Raw genomic sequence first — 25,101 nt, forward strand, 5'->3', positions numbered from 1 at the left:
GTCAACATTACATGATGGTGACCAGTGTATCCTTGGGATATACTTCTCCTTCTACACTACTGAAATCGTCATTTCCTGCTCCCCTTTCTAAGGTAACTGCAAATTATGTTTCTCGTTTATCTTAGTACCCAATACCCAAGGCATAAATATGCAACAAGAAACAAAACTTGGTTATTGACTCAATAGCAGATAACAATTGTGATATTAAAGCAGATTTACAGTACTCAATTTTCCAAGGGGCACACCTTGGCTTTATACTGATTTTTGTGCTAACACTGAAAAAGTATAGTGTCCAATCAAATATTGTGTCCTGTAGCTATATAGTAAGTAGGACAGCACCTGCACCCAATAGAAGAAGGCAGCTATCCAGTTGATTACCATCCTCAGAGTTCCATAGGTTACACTCACTCTACACCCCTGGGTGGGTTACACTCACTCTACACCCCTGGGTGGGTTACACTCACTCTACACCCCTGGGTGGGTTACGCTCACTCTACACCCCTGGAACATGTCCTGCCAAAACTGAAGGCTCTATAGCACCACCTTGCAGATTACACGATTAGACTTGTTGATCCTTTGATGTACATCAAAATAATTGTGCAGCAGCATACCGGTAAAATTGACAGGCTTTGAAGTCAGGTGTCACTACTTTATATTCTTCATAGGACAGGTATCAGTCTAGAGATTGGTCAGTTTTTCCTACTTGAATGCTTTGCCAGAGTTAGATCAGGGTTTTGTTCAGACGTCGGCTGATTGTTAGGAACAGCTGAAAGAGACAACTAGTAAGTGCATCTGTATTCTGTTAATGTCTTAAGCTTCAGTTCAATGTGAATCATGACCAGGTTTTATTATTTTTGTATAGATGTGTAGGAAGATTTCAAAAACAAATGAAGTGTACACACTGTAGACAATATTTGGTGTTGACTAAGTTTGACGTACAAAATCATCTGTGATATAATTAGACTGAGACAAGGTCACATCATACAGAGAAGCATGCTTTTCTTAGCAATAATCCACTTTCTTTCTTTGTCTACATTCTTATTTACAAAACATGGTGTTAAAGGAGAGGTTTAAACTTAAACCTATATTTTTGTTGTTTTTATGAAAAAATCAGTTTCAGATTTTTACCTTGCAGTAGACATGTTATTTTGATGGTAATATATTCCATTGATTGATGTAGTAGGTATGTAATATCAGGAATGTTACCTGGTATGTACCATCACCATGTTATATCAAAAGTGTATCTCTCGGTGTTGTCCAGTTCAACCTCCCCTACATTATCAATATTAGCTATACGATCTCTGTACTCAGTGTCAACAATATAACACTACTTGTGTTACTTCATCCTATGTATGTTGTGTTGAGTGAATCTTGTTAAGATTTGTGTGATACTCAGGTGTTATGTAAAACATGTATAAAACATACTCCTTTGTTGTTATGTATATACATACTCTGTATGTATGTTGATAAATTCTGTCACAGCTGTCTGTGCCTTGTGACTTTAAATTATTAAAACTATTTTACAGATACAACACATTGTTTTCATTTCATTGCATACCGTTATATAATCAGAACCTGATCTTCTGTCGTCTGCAAAATCTTGCCCGGGCAACTGTTCCTGCACTGATTTCAACCTCCACAGATATGATAACTTCCCCCTTATGGTGTGCATTCAGGTATATTTTTTTTTCATTTCAACTCTTTTTAATGGAGGTCAGATATTCCCTTTATGCTAATTGTGGGATGCAAGGGGTGTATCTTAGTTAGCCTCTGTATAGCAGTTCTGGTTATTGTTTTGTTACAATTCTAGACAATGCTAGAATTCATTGTATAAATCTAGATCTAGATGTAGGCTAATTGTCCTGTCCCATCAATTGATATTCATCACAGGCCGGTAATTATCCCCATAACAACATCAGGGAGGGCATATAGCATTCTATTCATACATTCCTTTGTACCTAGGTTCATATTTTGTCATAGCTTTAGCAACTTTATTCCTGGAGGGATTTTAATAAAACTTCATATATTGGTCATGCATGGGAATACCTTGAAGATCATCACCATTACTATTTATAGACTTTTTGTCAACGCTCTAGCAAATTTATTCCTACATGGATTTTGATCAAAATGAAATATTGGTCAAGTATGACAATACCTCAAATAATTTGTTTCTGAAAAGATTTTTGTTAAGCTTCATGTAGTGAAGTATGAGAATACCTCGGACAATTTGCATGCCCTTCATATAGAGCTAGATGTAAAATCTTCATCCGCATGCCAGGGGATTTTTATCATTTGTTATGTCTTGTTCCATGATTGTCAGAGAGCCTCCATATAATGCAGTGTTTTCTCCAGATTTAATGGTGAGAGGGTTTTGATAGCGTGATAAAAGCAGAATATTGAAATTCATGGGAGGATGTACAAAATCCCCCCTTCTAAAAAACACTACTGTTTAACAACCTCAAACTAACAGCGGATATGCTCACTTACGGTCTCTACATCCCAGAAATTTGTCTTGAGGAAATTTAAGGCTCTGTACAATATATAACTTTAGAGCACTGATTGAAAGCGGACTTCACGTTTGGTGCTATTCAACAATCAAGACCAGTGGAGTGGACCTATAGAGGTTCTGTACGGGAAACTAACTCGAAGTACGTGCTACTTAAAAATCCCAGGGTTGCAGAGAATGTAAGTAAGCGTGACCTCTGGAATTTTTGAGGACGAGAATAATATGAATCTTTCACTGTGTGTTGACTTGTGGTTGCAAAGGTTATATGAACATTTACGATATGTACAGTGAGTTTATCTAACTAGCAATCAAGAAATAGGAAACTGACAAAACGTGCACATTATTAAGAGTACTTTTCAACCCTCTGCGAAAAAAAGGAGTCCTCCTTTTAAAGCAAACACAAAGTTTTAAAATAAAGCATATATATAATATCATTTAATAACATTTCATTTGATATACATAAATGAATCAAGTCTTTAACAATTTGACATGAAATGTGAAAACATTTTAAGGAAGAATATAACATTTGTCATATACAAATTGTACCACAAAAACAGGCACAATTTCACATAAAGATATTTTGACTAATGCAAAATGAATTCTTAGCTTCACTTGTAGGGATGTAAATATACAGGGAAGCTAGATCGATTCAACATCTAACCTAGCTTTCAATTCTGACAAAAGTTCTCACAGAACTTATATTAGAAAATAATGTAAAATGTAATTTGCATATAAATCTTATGAATCACAAGTAGGTCTGTTTCGGTGTCGGCCGTACAATGAACCATGAGGGTGCTGTACTAAATCACTCAAAGCAGGTATAAAAGACGTGGTCAAGTATTTGGTGTGTGTCCTGATGTTATCCTGCAGGTTCTTGTTCCTAGTCTTAAAAGTCCCCATGGACAGGGACGTGTTTTGATTTCTTTATCCTGATGAAATGGGTTCTTGTCCATACAAATTATTTGTAAAGAGTAAAACATGGCAGTCGATATGTGCAAACAGTCAGGGGTAGCTGCAGGTCAATATTTGTTGTGGAAGGGGTCCGCTCCAAGTATAGGTAACAGTGGGCGAACTATGTCACTGATCACAGCATACGCCTACAAACAAACATTGGTGTAAGGTTCTGGAACAGAATTGCTTCTGAACATGTTACATCCTTCAAATGTTTACGATCTTCTCAGAGTCAAGGCTGAAGTTGCTAAACAAGATATCTCTGACTCTATTGTAACATATGCGAGCAGGCAACTGACCAATTGTTCGATGTTGCAGAACCTCTGAACAATCCCAGGTTTATATCGCAACAGTTGTCCTCCTTTATTTCTTGGCTGTTACAATGAATAACCAACAGAAAACATGGATACCATAACAAAAGTATGGTACTCTGCTTCAGTCAATATCTCTATCTTAGGTCCATGTTACCACATTGTCACCTCAACGAAAGTCCATAATTGATTAATATAGATTATTTACTTACAGCAGTTGTGTTGGTGGTCATGAAGCGGATGTAGAGACCCGAGACTCCACATCTGTTTGTTATTGGACTGACACAACACACTGAGTCTGAGTTGTACTGCTCACCTATAAACAACCACAAAAACAGGTATAACCACATTCAATAGCAACTCTTATAATATCAGTTCATAAATTTCACCCTTAAGCAATTCGGATTGATATGTCTTGCCTGTGTGCGCTGCTTTGACCATCAATGCACATATCAGAGAAACTAACTTATACGCAAAAACTTAATGTTGATGGCGATGCTGACAAAGTCAATGGACCATGAAAGGTAGGCAGCATCCAGCATTTGATGCATGGGTTGAGATGTACTACCTAAGATACCTAAGACGTGAAAACTTAATGTTGTCACAGCTGTCGCAACACCTTAGTCTCGCTTCGATTCCACTACTTTGTGGCAGCTAGACAAACATTGCAGAAGCTATGGTTTTATCTCTTCAGAAAAGTTGCACTTGTCTTTTAAAACAAATTTTAATGATATTACAAACAGGACCACTGAAGTAGTAGAGATGTTTAATATCTGGGTATGGTCTTTAGAATTTGGCTTTGTACAGTGGCCTGCAAGCCATATTCAGATTTCCATACTTGTTAATAGAAAGTTCAGTATCAATAGAGCTCTAAAGGTCAGTGTGAAGTTTAATGAAGTATTGACTGAAAATAAAGCCCTAGTTACCTACTTTCAGAACTGACTGAATACAAGAAACTTTACTGAATACCGCAGAAGTGGGAGATTTTGTAGAGCGGAACTATTTGAATTTTTTTTGCGTTGAGTAAGTAAGCGTGAACATATCTGCACCTAATATTTCTTTACAGATAATAAATAAATTGAATATATATATTTCAGAACTAATGTCAAAGCAAACATTAGCACACCGTGATGAGTTTGAATACAAACATTCCCGCTTTTACTCCATCATCCCTAGCATCATTTTAGTGTTGACTCAATATATACAATGAGGCCTAAGCTGACTTTTATAAGGACTTTAAATATTATCCTAGCTGCATGTGAAGTCAAGTATTGACTGGGTAAAGTTTTAAGAATTTAACAGTCTGTTTCCAATATTGACTGGATATATACTCCTTGGAGCTGAAAAACACTTCTGACAGAATACAAGGTCCTATTGGCCTGTATTCGTTTGAACATGAATACAGAGTATGTATTTATATTTACCAAACTTCTTTTTCGGTGTGAGGGTCTTCTGGAGGTGAGTACATATGTCCTGGAGCTTGTTACCCAGTAGTACACAGGTACATGTCACCTATAATTACATCAACAGTGAGTACATATGTCCTGGAGCTTGTTACCCAGTAGTACATAACACCTGTAATTACATCAACAATGAGTACATATGTCCTGGAGCTTGTTACCCAGTAGTACACAGGTACCTAACACCAGTAATTACATCAACAATGAGTACATATGTCCTGGAGCTTGTCACCCAGTAGGACACAGGTACATAACACCTGCAATTACATCAACAATGAGTACATATGTCCTGGAGCTTGTTACCCAGTAGTACACAGGTACATAACACCTGTAATTACATCAACAATGAGTACATATGTCCTGGAACTTGTTACGCAGTAGTACACAGGTACCTAACACCTGTAATTACCCAGTAGTACACAGGTACCTAACACCGGTAATTACATCAACAATGAGTACATATGTCCTGGAGCTTGTTACCCAGTAGTACACAGGTACCTAACACCTGTAATTACCCTGTAGTACACAGGTACCTAACACCTGTAATTACCCTGTAGTACACAGGTACCTAACACCTGTAATTACCCAGGAGTACACAGGTACCTAATACCTGTAATTACATCAACAATGAGTACATATGTCCTAGAGCCTGTTACCCAGTAGTAAACAGGTACCTAACACTGGTAATTACATCAACAATGAGTACATATGTCCTAGAGCCTGTTACCCAGTAGTAAACAGGTACCTAACACCGGTAATTACATCAACAATGAGTACATATGTCCTGGAGCTTGTTACTCAGTAGTACACAGGTAATACACAGGTAATAACCCAGTGGTACACAGGTACCTTACCCCTGTAATTACATCAACAATGAGTACATATGTCCTAGAGCCTGTTACCCAGTAGTACACAGGTACCTAGCACCTGTAATTACCCAGTAGTACACAGGTACCTAACACCTGTAATTACATCAACAATGTACAGAGTCAACCTTTCTACAACAAATCCTTCATGATTCCAAACAAAATAAATGCATCAAAAACTATTATATTAAACTAGATAAAGCAAACCCTTATAACCTCAAAAATTACAAGAAAGCAAATATTAACTAGTAGTTGGTTTATTTATCCTATTTTCACTAATTTGGACCTTTGTTATTGGTGGGCTAAAACAACTACCGTAATATACTTCCCCAATATTGTTATTAAGGAGTTTAAATGCACAGAATCAAAATGAAAGATGACAACCTTGACAAGGAAAAATATACATACATGTATTTGTTACTTCTTTATATAAAGGAGCATACTTGAACCAAAAAATACAACTTTACAGAGGAACTCTTCTTCACAATTATAACTGATGCAGTACTCTTTTATTTAACTCGTTTTTGTATACTAAAATATCAAGTCTATTATGAGGGTCCACTAGTAGACACTTTTCATATACCAGATTTTACAAACTTTTTATAGATATACAACCATCACACATCACTTTGTAGATTTCATTGTGAAAAGGTGCTATCATGTTTTTACAATACCCAAGAATGACTTACTTTATAGTTCTTCATTGACTGATGAACGGTAATGTACGGTGAATCCTGCATCAGTACCTGATCCTTAAAAATCAATGCTCCATCCACCTTGATTTCTGTTCTATTAAAATACCTGTCATAAACAAGAAAATGTGGGATTATTAAACTATGTATTTGTGAAAGATCATATCAAAAGTCAGTCTAGTAACCCTACTACAGATAGACTGGTGCTGAAATGTAACCTATCTATGTTAAGTGTGGAGTACCTGTGTTAGGTGGAGAGGTGATTGGAGTGGTTGAGAATGTTACTGTGAAGTAGAGTTGTATAACATGTGTAATGGGAAGTGGGTTGGTTGTGAGCATTATCTGTGTAGCAGAGAATGGGTGGTTGAGAGCATTACCTGTGTAGTAGAGAGTGGAGTGGTTGTGAGCATTATTTGTGTAGTAGAGAGTGGTGTGGTTGAGAGCATTACCTGTGTAGTAGAGAGTGGAGTGGTTGTGAGCATTATTTGTGTAGTAGAGAGTGGTGTGGTTGAGAGCGTTATCTGTGTAGTAGAGAGTGGAGTGGTTGTGGGCATTATCTTTGTAGTAGAGAATGGGGTGGTTGAGAGCATTACCTGTATAGTAGAGAGTGGAGTGGTTGTGAGCATTATTTGTGTAGTAGAGAGTGGGATGGTTGTGAGCATTATTTGTGTAGTAGAGAGTGGTGTGGTTGTGGGCATTATCTTTGTAGTAGAGAATGGGGTGGTTGAGAGCATTACCTGTATAGTAGAGAGTGGAGTGGTTGTGAGCATTATTTGTGTAGTAGAGAGTGGGATGGTTGTGAGCATTATTTGTGTAGTAGAGAGTGGTGTGGTTGTGGGCATTATCTTTGTAGTAGAGAATGGGGTGGTTGAGAGCATTACCTGTATAGTAGAGAGTGGAGTGGTTGTGAGCATTATTTGTGTAGTAGAGAGTGGGATGGTTGTGAGCATTATTTGTGTAGTAGAGAGTGGTGTGGTTGTGGGCATTATCTTTGTAGTAGAGAGTGGGGTGGTTGAGAGCGTTATCTGTGTAGTAGAGAGTGGGATGGTTGTGAGCATTACCTGTGTAGTAGAGAGTGGGGTGGTTGAGAGCGTTATCTGTGTTGTAGAGAGTGGGGTGGTTAAGAGCGTTATCTGTGTAGTAAAGCTAGGGTTGGTTGAGAGCATTATCTGTTTAGTAGAGAGTGGGGTGGTTGTGAGCATTATCTGTGTAGTAGAGAGTGGAGTGGTTGTGAGCATTATCTGTGTGGTAGAGAGTGGGGTGGTTGAGAGCGTTATCTGTGTAGTAGAGAGTGGGGTGGTTGAGAGCGTTATCTGTGTAGTGAGGAGTGGGTTGGTTGTGAACATTACCTGTGTAGTAGAGAGTGGAGTGGTTGTGAACATTATCTGTGTAGTAGAGAGTCAAGTGGTTGTGAGCATTATCTGTGTAGTGGAGAGTGGGGTGGTTGTGGGCATTATCTGTGTAGTAGAGAGAGGAGTGGTTGTGAGCATTATCTGTGTAGTAGAGAGTCAAGTGGTTGTGAGCATTATCTGTGTAGTGGAGAGTGGGGTGGTTGTGAGCATTATCTGTGTAGTAGAGAGTGGGGTGGTTGTGAGCATTATCTGTGTAGTGAGGAGTGGGGTGGTTGTGGGCATTATCTGTGTAGTAGAGAGTGGGGTGGTTGTGAGCATTATCTGTGTAGTAGAGAGTAGAGTGGTTGTGAGCATTATCTGTGTAGTGAGGAGAGGCGTGGTTGACAGCGTTATTTCTGTAGTAGAGAGTGGGTTGGTTGAGATCGTTATCTGTGTAGTAGAGAGTGGGTTGGTGGAGAGCGTTATCTGTGTAGTGGAGAGTGGGCTGGTTGTGATCATTACCTGTGTAGTGGAGAGTGGGTTGGTTGTGATCATTACCTGTGTAGTAGAGAGTGGAGTGGTTGTGAACATTATCTGTGTAGTAGAGAGTCAAGTGGTTGTGAGCATTATCTGTGTAGTGGAGAGTGGGGTGGTTGTGAGCATTATTTCTGTAGTAGAGAGTGGGGTGGTTGGAGCGTTATCTGTGTAGTAGAGAGTGGGATGGTTGTGAGCATAACCTGTGTGGTAGAGAGTGGGGTGGTTGGAGCGTTATCTGTGTAGTAGAGAGTGGGGTGGTTGAGAGCATTATCTGTGTAGTAGAGAGTGGGGTGGTTGTGAGCATTATTTGTGTAGTAGAAAGTGGGGTGGCGGAGAGCGTTATCTGTGTAGTGGAGAGTGGGTTGGTTGTGATCATTACCTGTGTAGTAGAGAGTGGAGTTGTTGTGAACATTATCTGTGTAGTAGAGAGTCAAGTGGTTGTGAGCATTATCTGTGTAGTGGAGAGTGGGGTGGTTGAGAGCGTTATTTGTGTTGTAGAGAGTGGGGTGTTTGAGAGCGTTATCTGTGTAGTGGAGAGTGGGATGGTTGAGAGCATTATCTGTGTAGTAAAGATAGGGTTGGTTGAGAGCGTTATCTGTGTAGTAGAGAGTGGAGTGGTTGTGATCATTATTTGTGTTGTAGAGAGTGGGGTGTTTGAGAGCGGTATCTGTGTAGTGGAGAGTGGGTTGGTTGTGAGCTTTATCCTCGTAGTAGAGAGTGGAGGGGTTGTGAGCATTATTTGTGTCGTAGAGAGTGGGGTGGTTGAGAGCGTTATCTGTGTAGTGGAGAGTGGGTTGGTTGTGAGCATTATCCTCGTAGTAGAGAGTGGAGTGGTTGTGAGCATTATTTGTGTCGTAGAGAGTGGGGTGGTTGAGAGCGTTATTTGTGTTGTAGAGAGTGGGGTGGTTGAGAGCGTTATCTGTGTAGTAGAGAGTGGAGTGGTTGTGAGCGTTATCTGTGTAGTAGAGAGTGGGGTGGTTAAGAGCGTTACCTGTGTAGTAAAGATAGGGTTGGTTGAGAGCATTATCTGTGTAGTAGAGAGTGGGGTGGTTGAGAGCGTTATCAGTGTAGTAGAGAGTGGAGTGGTTGTGAGCATTATTTGTGTCGTAGAGAGTGGGGTGGTTGAGAGCGTTATTTGTGTTGTAGAGAGTGGGGCGGTTGAGAGCGTTATTTGTGTTGTAGAGAGTGGGGGGGTTGAGAGCGTTATCTGTGTAGTAGAGAGTGGAGTGGTTGTGAGCATTATCCGGGTAGTAGAGAGTGGAGTGGTTGTGAGCATTATCTGTGTAGTAGAGAGTGGGGTGGTTGAGAGCATTATCTGTGTGGTAGAGAGTGGGGTGGTTGAGAGCGTAATCTGTGTAGTGAAGAGTGGGTTGGTTGTGAGCATTATCCGTGTAGTAGAGAGTGGGGTGGTTGAGAGTGTTATCTGTGTAGTGGAGAGTGGGTTGGTTGAGAGCGTTATCTGTGTAGTAGAGAGTGGGGTGGTTGAGAGTGTTATCTGTGTAGTGGAGAGTGGGGTGGTTGAGAGCATTATCTGTGTGGTAGAGAGTGGGGTGGTTGAGAGCGCAATCTGTGTAGTGAAGAGTGGGTTGGTTGTGAGCATTCTCCGTGTAGTAGAGAGTGGGGTGGTTGAGAGTGTTATCTGTGTAGTGGAGAGTGGGTTGGTTGAGAGCGTTATCTGTGTAGTGGAAAGTGGGTTGGTTGAGAGCGTTATCTGTGTAGTAGAGAGTTGGTTGGTTGAGAGCATTATCTGTGTAGTAGAGAGAGGGGTGGTTTAGAGCATTATCTGTGTAGTAGAGAGTCGGGGGGTTGAGAGCATTATCTGTGTAGTGGAGAGTGGGGTGGTTGAGAGCGTTATCTGTGTAGTAGAGAGTGGAGTGGTTGTGAGCATTATTTGTGTAGTAGAGAGTGGGATGGTTGTGAGCATTATTTGTGTAGTAGAGAGTGGGATGGTTGTGAGCATTATTTGTGTAGTAGAGAGTGGTGTGGTTGAGAGCGTTATCTGTGTAGTAGAGAGTGGAGTGGTTGTGAGCATTATTTGTGTAGTAGAGAGTGGGATGGTTGTGAGCATTATTTGTGTAGTAGAGAGTGGTGTGGTTGAGAGCGTTATCTGTGTAGTAGAGAGTTGGTTGGTTGAGAGCATTATCTGTGTAGTAGAGAGTGAGGTGGTTGAGACCATTATCTGTGTAGTAGAGAGTGGGGTGGTTGAGATCATTATCTGTGTAGTGGAGAGTGAGGTGGTTGAGAGCATTATCTAGCATTATTTCTGTAGTAGAGAGTGGGGTGGTTGGAGCGTTATCTGTGTAGTAGAGAGTGGGGTGGTTGAGAGCATTATCTGTGTAGTGGAGAGTGAGGTGGTTGAGAGCATTATCTGTGTAGTAGAGAGTGAGGTGGTTGAGAGCATTATCTGTGGAGTGGAGAGTGGGATGGTTGAGAGCGTTATCTGGGTAGTGGAGAGTGGGTTGGTTGAGAGCGTTATCTGTGTAGTGGAAAGTGGGTTGGTTGAGAGCGTTATCTGTGTAGTAGAGAGTGAGGTGGTTGAGAGCATTATCTGTGTAGTAGAGAGTGGGGTGGTTTAGAGCATTATCTGTGTAGTAGAGAGTGGGGTGGTTGAGAGCGTTATCTGTGTAGTGGAAAGTCGGGTGGTTAAGTGTTGCCTGTGAGGTGGAGAGTCCCGTGGTTAAGTGTTACCTGTGAGGTGGAGAGTTCGGTGGTTAAGTGTTACCTGTGAGGTGGAGAGTCGGGTGGTTAAGTGTTACCTGTGAGATGGAGAGTCGGATGGTTAAGTGTTACATGTAAGGTGGAGAGTCGGGTGGTTAAGTGTTACCTGTGAGATGGAGAGTCGGGTGGTTAAGTGTTACCTGTTAGGTGGAGAGTCGGGTGGTTAAGTGTTACATGTAAGGTGGAGAGTTGGGTGGTTAAGTGTTACCTGTGAGGTGGAGAGTCGAGTGGTTAAGTGTTACCTGTAAGGTGGAGAGTCCGGTGGTTAAGTGTAACCTGTGAGGTGGAGAGTCGGGTGGTTAAGTGTTTCCTGTAAGGTGGAGATTCCAGTGGTTAAGTGTTACCTGTGAGGTGGAGAGTCCCGTGGTTAAGTGTTACCTGTGAGGTGGAGAGTTGGGTGGTTAAGTGTTACCTGTGAAGTGGAGAGTCGGGTGGTTAAGTGTTACCTGTGAGGTGGAGAGTCCAGCGGTTAAGTGTTACCTGTGAGGTGGAGAGTCCTGTGGTTAAGTGTTACCTGTGAGGTGGAGAGTCGAGTGGTTAAGTGTTACCTGTGAGGTGGAGATTTGGGTGGTTAAGTGTTACCTGTGAGGTGAAGAGTCGGGTGGTTAAGTGTTGCCTGTGAGGTGGAGAGTCGGGTGGGTCAGTGTTACCTGTGCGGTGGAGAGTCGGGTGGTTAAGTGTTGGCTGTGAGGTGGAGAGTCGGGGGGTTAAGTGTTGCCTGTGAGGTGGAGAGTCGGGGGGGTAAGTGTTACCTGTAAGGTGGAGAGTCAGGGGGTTGAGTGTTACCTGTGAGGTGGAGACTGTCGGGTGGTTAAGTGTTACCTGTGAGATGGGGAGTTGGGTGGTTAAGTGTTACCTGTGAAGTGGAGAGTCGGGGGGGTAAGTGTTACCTGTAAGGTGGAGAGTCCGGTGGTTAAGTGTAACCTGTGAGGTGGAGAGTCGGGTGGGTCAGTGTTACCTGTGCGGTGGAGAGTCGGGTGGTTAAGTGTTGCCTGTGAGGTGGAGAGTTGGGTGGTTAAGTGTTTCCTGTGAAGTGGAGAGTCGGGTGGTTAAGTGTTGCCTGTGAGGTGGAGAGTCGGGTGGGTCAGTGTTACCTGTGCGGTGGAGAGTCGGGTGGTTAAGTGTTGCCTGTGAGGTGGAGAGTCCGGTGGTTAAGTGTTACCTGTGAGGTGGAGAGTGTGGTGGTTAAGTGTTACCTGTAAGGTGGAGAGTTGGGTGGTTTAGTGTTACCTGTGAGGTGGAGATTCCGGTGGTTAAGTGTTACCTATGAGGTGGAGAGTCCGGCTGTTAAGTGTTACCTGGGTACTGAACTGGTAATATTACCTGCTGAACTGCCATTCTTCGTTTCTAGCTATCCTGCCAGCTGTCAGCCAGTCCAGGTACACAACATTGGCAGTGTTACACAGCTGTATCTCCTAAAACAGTCGACAGTCAGAGTCACATTGTTTTGTGACTGAATTAGTCATGCAGTAAGGAATCATCACACTTCACCTTAATGATATGCACTGAAGTAGTCACCATGACATATCAAAGTAACTGTTAACTGTCCAGGTTACCACAATGTGTACAGTTACTGAGATATATCTGAGTACCCTGATACACATACCTCCTGTAACCCTGGTGTACCCTAGCCATCATAACTTAGCCAAGTACTATTAACCACAAGAATACATTACCACAAACATACTTAAATATCCATTATCTACCTATTGCTGGTAACCATTATTGATCTTAGTAACAATGATGTATATTGAGTAATACATGGGTCATGTATGTCCTACCTGAGTAACCAGCATATACCCAAGTTATCCTGACAAAACTGGGCAACAAGTATTACCTGATAAACCATCATGTACATTGGTATACAGTACCATGACACATAGCAAGTATTACCTGATAAACCATTATGTACATTGGTTACCATGACACATGGGATAGTTTCTGACCTACCTGGGCAGCAAGTATTACCTGATAAACCATTATGTACATTGGTATACAGTACCATGACACATGAGATAGTCTCTGACCTACCTGGGCAGCAAGAATTACCTAATAAACCATTAGGTACATTGGTATACAGTACCATGACACATAGCAAGAATTACCTGATAAACCATCATGTACATTGGTTACCATGACACATGAGATAGTCTCTGACCTACCTGGGCAGCAAGTATTACCTGATAAACCATGATGTACATTGGTATACAGTACCATGACACATGAGATAGTTTCTGACCTACCTTGGCATTAAGTATTACCTGATACACCATTATGTACATTGGTTACCATGGCACAGGGGATAGGGATAGTTCCTGACCTACCTGGGCATTAAGTATTTCCTGATAAACCATTATGTACATTGGTATACAGTACCATGACACATGACATAGTTTCTGACCTACCTTGGCATTAAGTATTACCCGATACACCATTATGTACATTGGTTACCATGGCACAGGGGATAGTTCCTGACCTACCTAGGCAGCAAGTATTACCTGATAAACCATGATGTACATTGGTATAAAGTACCATGACACATGGGATAGTTTCTGACCTACCTGGGCATTAAGTATTACCTGATAAACTATTATGTACATTGGTTACCATGGCACAGGGGATAGTTCCTGACCTACCTAGGCAGCAAGTATTACCGATAAACCATTATGTACATTGGTTACCATGGCACAGGGGATAGTCTCTGACCTACCTGGGCAGCAAGTATTACCTGATAAACCATGAGGTACATTGGTATACAGTACCATGACACATGAGATAGTTTCTGACTTACCTGGGCAGCAAGTATTACCTGATAAACCATGATGTACATTGGTTACCATGACACATGGGATAGTTTCTGACTTACCTGGGCATTAAGTATTACCTGATAAACCATTATGTACATTGGTATACAGTACCATGACACATAGCAAGTATTACCTGATAAACCATCATGTACATTGGTTACCATGACACATGAGATAGTCTCTGACCTTCCTGGGCAGCAAGTATTACCTGATAAACCATCATGTACATTGGTTACCATGACACATGGGATAGTTTCTGACTTACCTTGGCAGCAAGTATTACCTGATAAACCATGAGGTACATTGGTATACAGTACCATGACACATGAGATAGTTTCTGACTTACCTGGGCAGCAAGTATTACCTGATAAACCATTATGTACATTGGTTAACATGACACATGGGATAGTTACTGACCTAACTCGGCAGCAAGTATTACCTGTATAATGTACAATGGTATGCGGGATAGTTTCTGAGCTACTATTAGATAAGTAAACATGATATACCTGGATAATGTACATTGGTATACCGTTACACATGGGATAGTTTCTCACCTACTGAAGTAAACATGATATACCTGGATAATGTAAATTGGTATAACGTGAAAAATGGGATAGTTTCTGACCTACCAAAGTAAACATGATATACCTGAGTAAACTAGCCATGACATACCTCGTTAACCATGACGTACCTGTGTCTGTTTATAGGCTGCGTCCTTGTAACAGACAATGTAGTCTGGTAACACACAAAGCAGGGCCTCTTTACCAACTGTATATTTAAAGGACTGGGTTGTCTCCTTTACATCTTCACAATGATAGACCTGGAATGCAGTTTTCTTAAATTAAATAGGGGGGGAAAAACAAGAGGCCCAATGGGCCTGAATCGCTCACCTGGTATTAATCTCATACTTGTAATCTTAAAAGTGGACTAAAATACAGCTACATGCAGAATATCAGTGTTTAATTCATAAGAACCTATTAAAAGACTTAAACATATGACACCTGTGACCTTGCATGTCGAACAAGGACATTAGGTTGAACAGAGTTTTAAAGTCTTCCAACCCAGCATGCTTTTGGCAAAATATCATTACCCTGGACCTTTTGGTTATACAGAACAAGTCATTTAAAGATTTAAACATATATTGACCACTGTGACCTTGAAATTGGTAGCCCTTCATCCCTTGACCTTTTGGTTATATAGAACAAGTCATTTAAAGATTTAAACATATATTGACCACTGTGACCTTGAAATTGGTAGCCCTTCATCCCAGCCTGTTAATGACCAAATATCATCGCCCTTGGCCTTTGGCTAATTTAGAAGAAGTCGTTTAAAGGTTTTAAACATATTTGATCCCTGTGACCTTGAATATATGTAAAGGTCATTCATTTGAAACAAGAGGCCCATGGGCCTTAACGGTCACCTGAGTCTACAGTATTTATTTTTGTTGTTGAAATATGTACCAATTTGAGTAAAAAATAGTATAATGTTAACTTAACTTTGTCAGGACCATGAGCTGATCATTCCTAGACCAATTTTAAGTGAGATCGGCCTATTAGAACTTAGTAGCAAAATAGCGGCCATGGCAGCCAAATTGTATTTCTGATTGACCCGAAAAATAACAACACTTTGTCAGGACCATGATTCGATCATTCCTACAAAGTTTCAGTTCAATCGGCCAAGTAGATCTTTACTTTAAGTTTGAAATAGTTTTCCAAAATGGCAGCCGTGGTGGCCATATTGGATTTCTGATCGACCCGAAAAATAACAACACTTTGTCAGGACCATGAGTCAATCATTCCTACAAAGTTTCAGTTCAATCGGCCTAGCAGAACTTGACTTTAAGTTTGAAATAGTTTTTCAAAATGGTGGCCGTGGCGGCCATATTGGATTTATGATTGACCTGAAAAATAACAACACTTTGTCAGGACCATGAGTCGATCATTCCTACAAACTTTAAGTTCAATCGGTCCAGCAGAACTTGACTTTAAGTTTGAAATAGGTTTTCAAAATGGCGGCCGTGGTGGCCATATTGGATTTCTGATCGACCCAAAAAATAACAACACTTTGTCAGGACCATGAGGCGATCATTCCTACCAACTTTCAGTTCAATCGGTCCAGCAGAACTTGACTTTAAGTTTGAAATAGGTTTTCAAAATGGTGGCCGTGGCGGCCATATTGGATTTCTGATCGACCCGAAAAATAACAACACTTTGTCAGGACCATGAGGCGATCATTCCTACCAACTTTCAGTTCAATCGGCCCAGCAGAACTTGACTTTAAGTTTGAAATGTAAAATGTTAACGGACGACGGACGACGGACGATGGACGACGGACGACGGACGACGACGGACGAAAACGGATAGCAATAGGTCACCTGAGCTTTAGCTCAGGTGACCTAAAAAACTTGATAGCCCTTTATCCCAGCATGCTACTGGCCAAATATCATTATCCTAGGCCTCTTGGTTATTCAGAAGTTGTATAAAAGTTTTAAACATATTTGACCCCAGTGACCTTGAATATAAGTAAAGATCATTCATATGAATAAACTTGGTTGCCCTTTATCCCAGCATGCTACTGGTCAAATATCATCATCCTAGGAATTTCGGTTATTGAGAAGAAGTTGTTTAAAGGTTTTAAACATATTTGACCCCTGTGACCTTGAAAATAGGTGAAGGTCATTCATTTGAACAAACTTGGTTGCCCTTCATCCCACTTTGCTCCTGGCCAAATATCATCACCCTAGGCTTTTTGGTTATTAAGAAGAAGTTGTTTAAAGTAAAATATTGACACCGGACGACAGACAACTGATGGATGGACGATGGACGAATGGACCACGGACGCCCTTTGGGCCAGGTGAGCTAATAATAAAGACTGGAAATTCTATTCATCATCAATGTATGTCATGAAAATTTATGCCTGAATTGATGAACTTATTTCCAGGCAATAAAATAGTTGAGAATTATATCAGCAAATATTCAATCTCAATAAGATACATATATAAGTTACATATAGGATCTTACATGAGTTTCAATTTCATATGAGATTTATGAAACGAGTCAAAAGAATTTTTCAATTTAGCGAGCCTCTGGCGAGCTAAAATGTAAAGTTTGTGACGAGTTTCATAAATTTCATATGAAATGAAAACGAGTGTTAGATCCTTTTTATCACATGATCTAGATTTGTGGCATTTATTTGTGTAAAAAGACAATTTTCATGCAACTTTGAAATGTAAAAAGCCTCCATTTTGACTCCAGTACGTAAGTCTTCGACGTCATATACTTGTCCTAGACGTAACGTCATAATTGAAACAACCGACCAATCACAGGGCTGATTGGTCATATTACATGGGTTAATATGCAAAATTATGACATGGGTATATTCACTGGATAACACAGTACATTATGTGATAAAAAATTATTTCAGCAACAAATACTCTGCTATGACTGATTTAATATCCTGTACTGAATTGATTTCTATTCCATGTATGTACTCAGTGACCTTAGTGGCTTCTTGACTTGTCAGTAGACCACAGCAGCCATCTTGGATGTCAATCTCCATGGAAACCTTGTCTCCGCCTACCAACCCTCCACCAAATGTGACGGGGAAAATCCAGCGACAGGTACCATTGCCAATATGTTCTGGTACAAGGATTTTCATCTACAGAAGACATGTTGGTAAAATCAGATTATAGATCTTGATATCAGTGATAAATTATCATTATAGATCTGGACATCCATTACAAATTTATGTGGTATGTTCAGAAATAAATTCAAAATTTTCACTTCAGTGATATTTACATATCACCATACCTCTGGATAAGATTTAGTTTAAATCATGATTTCATCAGCTCTAAACTTGAGTGAAAGACATGATTGGCAGAAGAAATTTTATAATTGTATACGAAAGTTGTGGTAAAATTATTCTAATGTAAATCTCAATAGTACCAACCTGATCTACTATACTATACTCAAAGTAAGTCATTGTTCTTTATTGCCTATGAAATTTGAAAACCTCTGACAATACAAACACTTAATTCCCCCTCCCTCCTCCGCCTCCTCCTTCTCCCATCCTTCTCCCCTATCCTCACCTATACTTTAAGTACTTACAGGATAAGAGTATTTGATGGTTACTGCCTCTGATAATCTGAATTCCTCCCCCTTTCTCCTCCCCTATACTATAAGTACTTACAGGATAAGAGTATTTGATGGTAACTGCCTCTGATAATCCGAATTCCTCGCCCTTTCTCCTCCCCTGCTCCTGTAAGACCACCCTTGCTGTTGGCTCCTGTGATGACGGAGGAAACATCACTGCTACAGGTTTCTTCTGATCATTTTTACTGTCATTTGTCACAAGCTTGTAGTAGAAAACAAACACAAGATTCATCAAACTTTGTCTTTCCTACACATACACCTGGTTTAGCGTTTTTATTTCTACAGGCAAACACCTTACATACCTTGACTTCTCACCTGGGTTTTTATTTCTACAGGCAAACACCTAACATACCTTGACTTCTCACCTGGGTTTTTATTTCTACAGGCAAACACCTAACATACCTTGACTTCTCACCTGGGTTTCTGTTTCTGACGCTTTTGTTTTTAACACATTTGACATTTGTGATCTGGTGTTTTTATTTATATATGACATTAGGTCACCATGACTTGAGAACGGTTTATAAGATGAAGATATCTTTTTTTATCCCACCAAATGTCCCTTCGTCTGTCTGTCTGTCTTCCATCTTAAATAATTCTTGCTGTCGCTTTTTATCATTAGTATATATATAGGACAGATCTTTTTCACAGGACGTGCGGTGTAAGACCAGTTTTTGGGCTCCTTGATTTCCAGATCTTCCCTTTCTTAATGAGTGCACCAATGTCTTGTTGCATTCCTTACAAAAAAGCTCATGCAAATGTTTTATCAAAAGTGAGTTTTTGGGTCACAAAACAGAGCACTGGTAGGAATAAATCGCATAAAAAAATATTTATTTCAAAATGGAGTAAACATAAGAAAAAAAAGAGTTGTAACATTTTAACTTTGAAAACTGGTGAATTTAACAGAAATCAACCATGAAAGCTTTCAATAGTATGTTAACATCAAAGACTGAATTCTGTTCTAAAGAATGTTTTTGTGGGGTCGGTGAAATTCTAATATAAAACTAAATACTCTGAAAATGACAATACAGATGAAGAAAAGTATGCCGACAACTGTGCCTGCTCCAGCTGTGGGTGTTTTTCAGTTGGAACAGTTTCAGTCGTGATTTTGGTAAAGGAACATATAGAATTAGCCATATCACTGACTTTGATCTAATTCCATGGCCATATCAACAATAATTGATGCGAAATCAAGTTAAGTTTATTCTGGTAGAGGATTTGAACATACAATACATAGTACATAACAATACTAATGATTTAAACAAAATGTACACTGTAATATAAATAATATAGACAGTTCAGTTCTGTTAAATTTTGATTAAAGTTCATATCAAAAGTTTGGCTCTGTAATTAATTATAAATCAGGTCTTGGTTTTCCCAAAACTTGTCATGTCTAATTTTAAAACAGTTTGTGTTTGGAGCAGAATCACAGATTCTGGTGGATTGTTCCATATGTGTGCTGCTCTCACAGTGACAGAGTTCCTTCTTAGTGATGAGTTTTCCCTTTGTGGAAACAAGTTTTTGGAATTTCCTCTTTCACTGTGTTTGATGGCCACATCTGACCATAATTTTACAGAAGTGCATCATTCCTTGTCCGAGTGATATACGCCACTGATCATCTTATGGAACTTCAATCATGTCCCCACACCTACGCCCTAATGATAAAGTAAGTAGATAAAGACTTTTAAGCCTTTCTACTTCAAATGATAATTTTTGTAGTCCAGGTAAGCATCTGGTGGCTCGGCGTTGAACATTTTCAATTAAATCAATATGTTTGTAATTCTATGGATACCAGACTACAATTGCATAATCAAGTTGCGACCAGACAAGACATTTGTATCTTCACTTGTTCACTTATATGATGTTCAAATAAGTCTGGCTATATATATATATCTTTACTCCAATATCCTTTTCACTAGTTGAAGTTAGTAGTTCTTTATCATTAAGTCTATATTTACATTTGACATATAAGCGAGTAATGTAGTTTGTTTAGGGGACAAAACTCTGTATTCAGCATCAACATAACCGGATTGTAACTTACAATTTACCTGTATTGTCATCAAAAAGTATTGCACTGTTTGTGTATATATGATAAGGAATCAATTAATTACTTCTTCTTTTGGCACATTCTATTCAGTAAGGTTGATGATACAGGAACAATAACCATTTATAGTATAGCCCAACTTAGCGTATCTACCATATACACTGCGCACTGAACCGTTACATAGGTCATGTTGATGACACGTGCATGTGCACAAAACACATACACTTACATAAATATATATGTATTGTGTCACAGTTTCCTGGTACTTTGACAGATGTATGCGCGTGACAAAAAGACCATTCCTTACCATTTTGGCGGGTATTGTGGTCCCGTGGCTAGTTTATGAGCATCAGTACAGGTATAGGCTATGCAGAGACATAAGGTGTAATCTCGTTACTTGCTCACTGTCTCCTGTGTGTACGGTGAAATATACAGTACACGCATGTATGCGTTTGTGTATACAATGTCTTAAAGTGGTACAAAATAAACCCGTAATCCAGCTCAGGTGCCTGTATACCGACCTACTTTGAAAGACGTGACAGAAGTGATACCCAAGCAGACTACAAATGTGTCAGTGAAACTCAACCCTACAAGAGTTACCTCCCCTCGTTACGGTCAGTTGTGCACAATTTAACAACAAAATACATACACGTACACCACTTCCGCACCTACTCCTAGAAGTGTAGAAAGATGGCTTGCATTGCTAAAAATAACGTACTTACAGAATAATATTTGACGATAAGGACATATTAATATATTACTGACAAACACTAGATACAATTGACTTAATTTAGTACATTTTGTCGTCTTCTACTAGCGATTCTTATATATTTGGCCAAATTAGTTCTTTCTTTTTTCTTTTCTTTGGATAACAACTCAATACATTTATACATACTTGTATGTCTGGTATAGAAAGGTTTAATATATGGATTGCGTAAGACGGACGCTCTACCAATTGAGCTACCTGGTCGCCGACGACCGACCCAGTCATGTTTCGCTACATTCCTCCCTCCTTTGTCTAAGGCTTTGCCCCCGAAGACACTAACTATTAACAACCCTGGTTTGGGTATGCCCTTGTGAGGTATTCACCCAGTACTTGAAACAAGGGTTGATCACGGGCATCAAATGTAATAGGAGCGGGAAAATACATGGCCATGGCCAGACCGGGGTTCGAAACCGGGACCCTAACTCTAGACGGACACTCTACCATATTGAGCTACCTGGTCGCCCACGATCGACCCAGTCTAGTTCCGCTACAGTTTTAACCCGATTTTCCGACCCCATCCCGAAACCCAGTAGTCCGTTTCAGTCATTAGACCGGTCTGATGTCTTTGGTGAAGATCGTAAAGCCTTTGCGTTGGGGGAGGGGGGACGACACCCTCTTCCCCTTCTCCCACAGACGTTGCATGTACGATTTTTGGAAATGAAAAAAGAGGCGGGGGATCTAAACCTAAGGATAACCCCATTCCCCGGGATCCGAAAATGCATATATATAGGTTCATGAAAATAATAAATGCGTCGCGCTTAGATCCATCCAGATTCTGCAGTGATTATATTTCCTTTACCTGTTACTTAACTGAGAGTTTTGATATCAGAAATATTAAAACTTATAATGAAGTTCAGATGATTTAAAATCGATCTCTCAAAACAATATTTAAATGCTTCTCTTTATGGCAACGATATACATTTAGGAGATGACATTTTAAACTGTTCTAGCTCACCATATTTCCTGGGGTGTTAACAAACACATCCGAACCAGCATCAAAGAACTGGGGAGGGGTGCCGTAAAGTTTGTGAATTGTATCTTATAGATCTTACAATAAGCACGAACACATTCCCAACAGAATACACACAGGGTGTCATTTAGCTACCCTTTTGCAGGTGCATTGCGTATTTTGGACTTGTTTATAGAACACGCAAATATCTTATAATGAATAGAGCAATATAGGAATACAACTACGCGTGGATCAATTCTCACCTGTCTAATAAAAGTCTCGCGTAATGAATGTGCGTGACTCGCATTGCTATCAAAACATATTCTCTTTGATATACCTGGATATATATCTAAGCACTACTGAATGGTATGTGTATAGATCAAATGATAGACATCGATTTTCCTTGGGGGAATTTCGACGATACGTGACAACTAACGTGTTTCAATTACTACAGCAAGGTAATAGAATGTAGATGTATAGGGTGGGCCTACGTGCATAACAAGCGTCATGTGCTAAGAGCACTGTTTGTCAAGCATAATCTAGTCTTCCTAGCTGTACCAACGGACAACGGCATATTGGGAAGTACGTAGTGATAGTCTAGAGTCCTTCCCGGATATTTACGTAGTAAATATGAAAGAACGATATAGTTTGGTGTCCCGTATAATGCAATAAACGCAATTACGATCAAATCATCTTGTATGGCGTAATTACGAGAAAACAATCCCATCCGTCGTTAATACGATATGAAACAATATCATTTCTAGCAGTACTTTTTCACAGATAAAATGATCAAGTGAAATTTGTCGAACGAAGAATAACGAAGAATTAACCCATGATTTCTTGTCAAAATTTGTTGTCTGTAAAAAAAACACGTACTCCCACCCCATCCACCCCAAACCCTGATCTCAACTACCAAGGCTTTTGGATCCGAAATTAATTGCTATGAAATATAATTATGCAGTACGTATATTATTACACCGTTCATTTATATGCTGTCCTATTAACAGATAAAGAATAGGCTCATTCACGGCTTTCAGAACTTTCCGTGCATAATTGTACCTACACTTATATATTGCAAATAAACTGAATTTATTACAATGTCTTAAAATATATTAATTGTTTCATGTCTATAAAGGAATTGACATGTTTCTTCAACTTGGTTGGTTGGTTGAGGTGTTTATAGTCTACACTTCACTGACTAATGTCTGTGTTCGGTCGACTTGAGGGGGTAAGACTCCAGCTTACCGGGCCCTCGGAGATTCAAAAAAGTCCTGCCCATTTCAGGTCACGCTCTAAGGACGGACGGCTCCTCAGATGCGGTAGTCCATCAGGCCATGCCGTTAGGCTTTCGCAGCTACTGCGGTCCACTGGAACGTCCGGTCTGTAGTCCTCGCTTTCTTCAACTCCAAGAAGTAAAAACTTATAGTGTCTTCTGACAGGGGGTATAACGAAAACCTCAGCCGCTGTTTATATTTTCTTGGAATGCATGTGATAAAAAAAAATCAAAATTACTAGATATGGAATTTCATGTTCTCATGTTGAGGCAATTGGTTTTAGGAATTTTGATATTTTCCCTAGAAATGCGGACATGAACAAGATTACTGTGTACCTTGTGCAATTACAGCCGCTAGCAATGGATGTTGAAATGGCAATCAGGATAGGAGTGAGACTGTTTTGATATCGTGGTGTTACGTTATGCATAAATTATGTCTGTGTGAAATATTACACACATAATGACTCGAATAAAGGTACAAGATGTAATTATTTGTTTAAATCGAAGCCAATCAGGGGACATAACTCATGAGAGTTTTCGAAATGAGCTATCACAGGGACCCTTTTAGGTACAGCTATGTTTGGACCTAGTGGGAACCGATTGATATTACATGTCTTAAAGTTTTAGATTACATCAGGATAAGTCCAAACACACCAACAGTAACAAAGTATCGTGTCCCTGTGTAAGCTAAATTGTATCTTCACATTTATATTTGTTGTGCCAAAGTTAAGTATGGCATTAATGCTTATTATTACACGTAAGTAGTTGAAGTTTCAGTTTCTATCGAGAAATTTGCATTTAAAAATGAACAAATATAAATCTTTTTAACATGTAAAGCCCTAGTAGGCCTATTACGTCTCACCAGAGACGTATAATACATGTATTATACGTCTCTGGTCTCATGAACAGCGACGATAAACAGCGACGTAATATTTCTATAGCTATAATATTAAAGAAAAACATTTTAAAATTTGACTCATAGTATATATTACCATAAATCAATCTTAAAAGAAACGAACATTTATTAGTGAACACGATAGTAGGTTGCCTAACTAGTTGTTGGTGATGTAAATATGTATAACGGCGCGAAATGAATGGCTGCCAGTGCGCATGTGTTGTGAAACTCAGGCAACGCTTGTAAACAATGGCATACAAATCCTACTAGCCCTGGCTTCAATGGGACTAGTTCCCACGTGTTTACATGAAACTACATGTCCGAGTACCCAGGAATACCCGTACAAAATGGCAGACCCGTATACATTTAATCAACAGCAGAACTAGGGCTACTAAACGGGATACTTAAAGGATATTATTTAACCAATAGTCAATACTAAGCACCGAACAGGTGCTCGTTACCGTGGAATTACCTGTACGAAAGGTTGGTGACATTTCTGTTTATTTCCTCGTTGTCTATGTGGTATATCAGTGTGCTAGCCTTTTCCACAACGACCGGTTGTTTGTTTACAAAGTACACCGTGCGACTGTGTATGTAACTATCAGTAGTATAGAGTGCTGACATTACAGGTTTGTCAATTACCTAAATGATGGATGTAGTATAAGTGAAATCCCTGTTTGAGGTGGAAACATTGTTGATGATATAATCAGTGATTTAATAGTGTAAAAAACGTCTTACCTATACAAAAACTGACATGTAACTAAAGGTGGAGTATGTATTTACTGTGTTGTTGAATTAGTATAAGGATACAAGAAAAGGCCTCATTTACCACCTATTGTAATTAAGT

General features: G+C 39.8%; 2 protein-coding genes and 1 long non-coding RNA gene across 4 annotated transcripts in view; 1 reads left to right on the top strand and 2 right to left on the bottom strand.

The window, feature by feature from the left end:
* Positions 1–2,930: 2,930 nt before the first annotated feature.
* On the bottom strand, positions 2,931–5,292 carry LOC110465637. The gene is made up of 3 exons (XR_002464633.1): positions 5,193–5,292; positions 3,981–4,084; positions 2,931–3,603 (listed from the first exon to the last, which is right to left on the bottom strand). It is a non-coding gene; the product is annotated as an uncharacterized LOC110465637 (long non-coding RNA).
* An 856-nt stretch (positions 5,293–6,148) lies between these two features.
* Positions 6,149–20,985, bottom strand: LOC110465498 (urease accessory protein D-like). Its single transcript, XM_021521357.1, has 7 exons — positions 20,679–20,985; positions 18,368–18,532; positions 17,678–17,836; positions 14,871–14,999; positions 12,696–12,787; positions 6,784–6,895; positions 6,149–6,190 (listed from the first exon to the last, which is right to left on the bottom strand). The coding sequence occupies exons 1-7, from the start codon at positions 20,679–20,681 to the stop codon at positions 6,149–6,151; spliced, it is 702 nt and encodes a 233-aa protein (XP_021377032.1). The 5' UTR covers positions 20,682–20,985.
* Positions 20,986–24,555: 3,570 nt separating this feature from the next.
* LOC110465642 (lipoxygenase homology domain-containing protein 1-like) overlaps positions 24,556–25,101 on the top strand; it is a 72,215-nt gene continuing 71,669 nt past the window's right edge. For both annotated transcript variants that reach the window (XM_021521603.1, XM_021521605.1), the window contains exon 1: positions 24,556–24,737. The gene's annotated coding sequence lies outside the window, so the exon portion shown is untranslated. The remainder of the gene's footprint in view (positions 24,738–25,101) is intronic.

This window comes from Mizuhopecten yessoensis, unplaced genomic scaffold, assembly GCF_002113885.1.
Source record: "Mizuhopecten yessoensis strain PY_sf001 unplaced genomic scaffold, ASM211388v2 scaffold1591, whole genome shotgun sequence".
Lineage (NCBI taxonomy): Eukaryota > Metazoa > Mollusca > Bivalvia > Pectinida > Pectinidae > Mizuhopecten > Mizuhopecten yessoensis.

Bases quoted from the DNA above. Each gene is read 5' to 3' on its own strand.
- LOC110465498 (XM_021521357.1), bottom strand. The intron at 15,000-17,677 runs GTCACTGAGTAC...ACTGCATTCCAG, and splicing joins CAAGTCAAGAAGCCACTAAG to GTCTATCATTGTGAAGATGT. The intron at 12,788-14,870 runs GTACGTCATGGT...CGACTGTTTTAG, and splicing joins CAGCCTATAAACAGACACAG to GAGATACAGCTGTGTAACAC.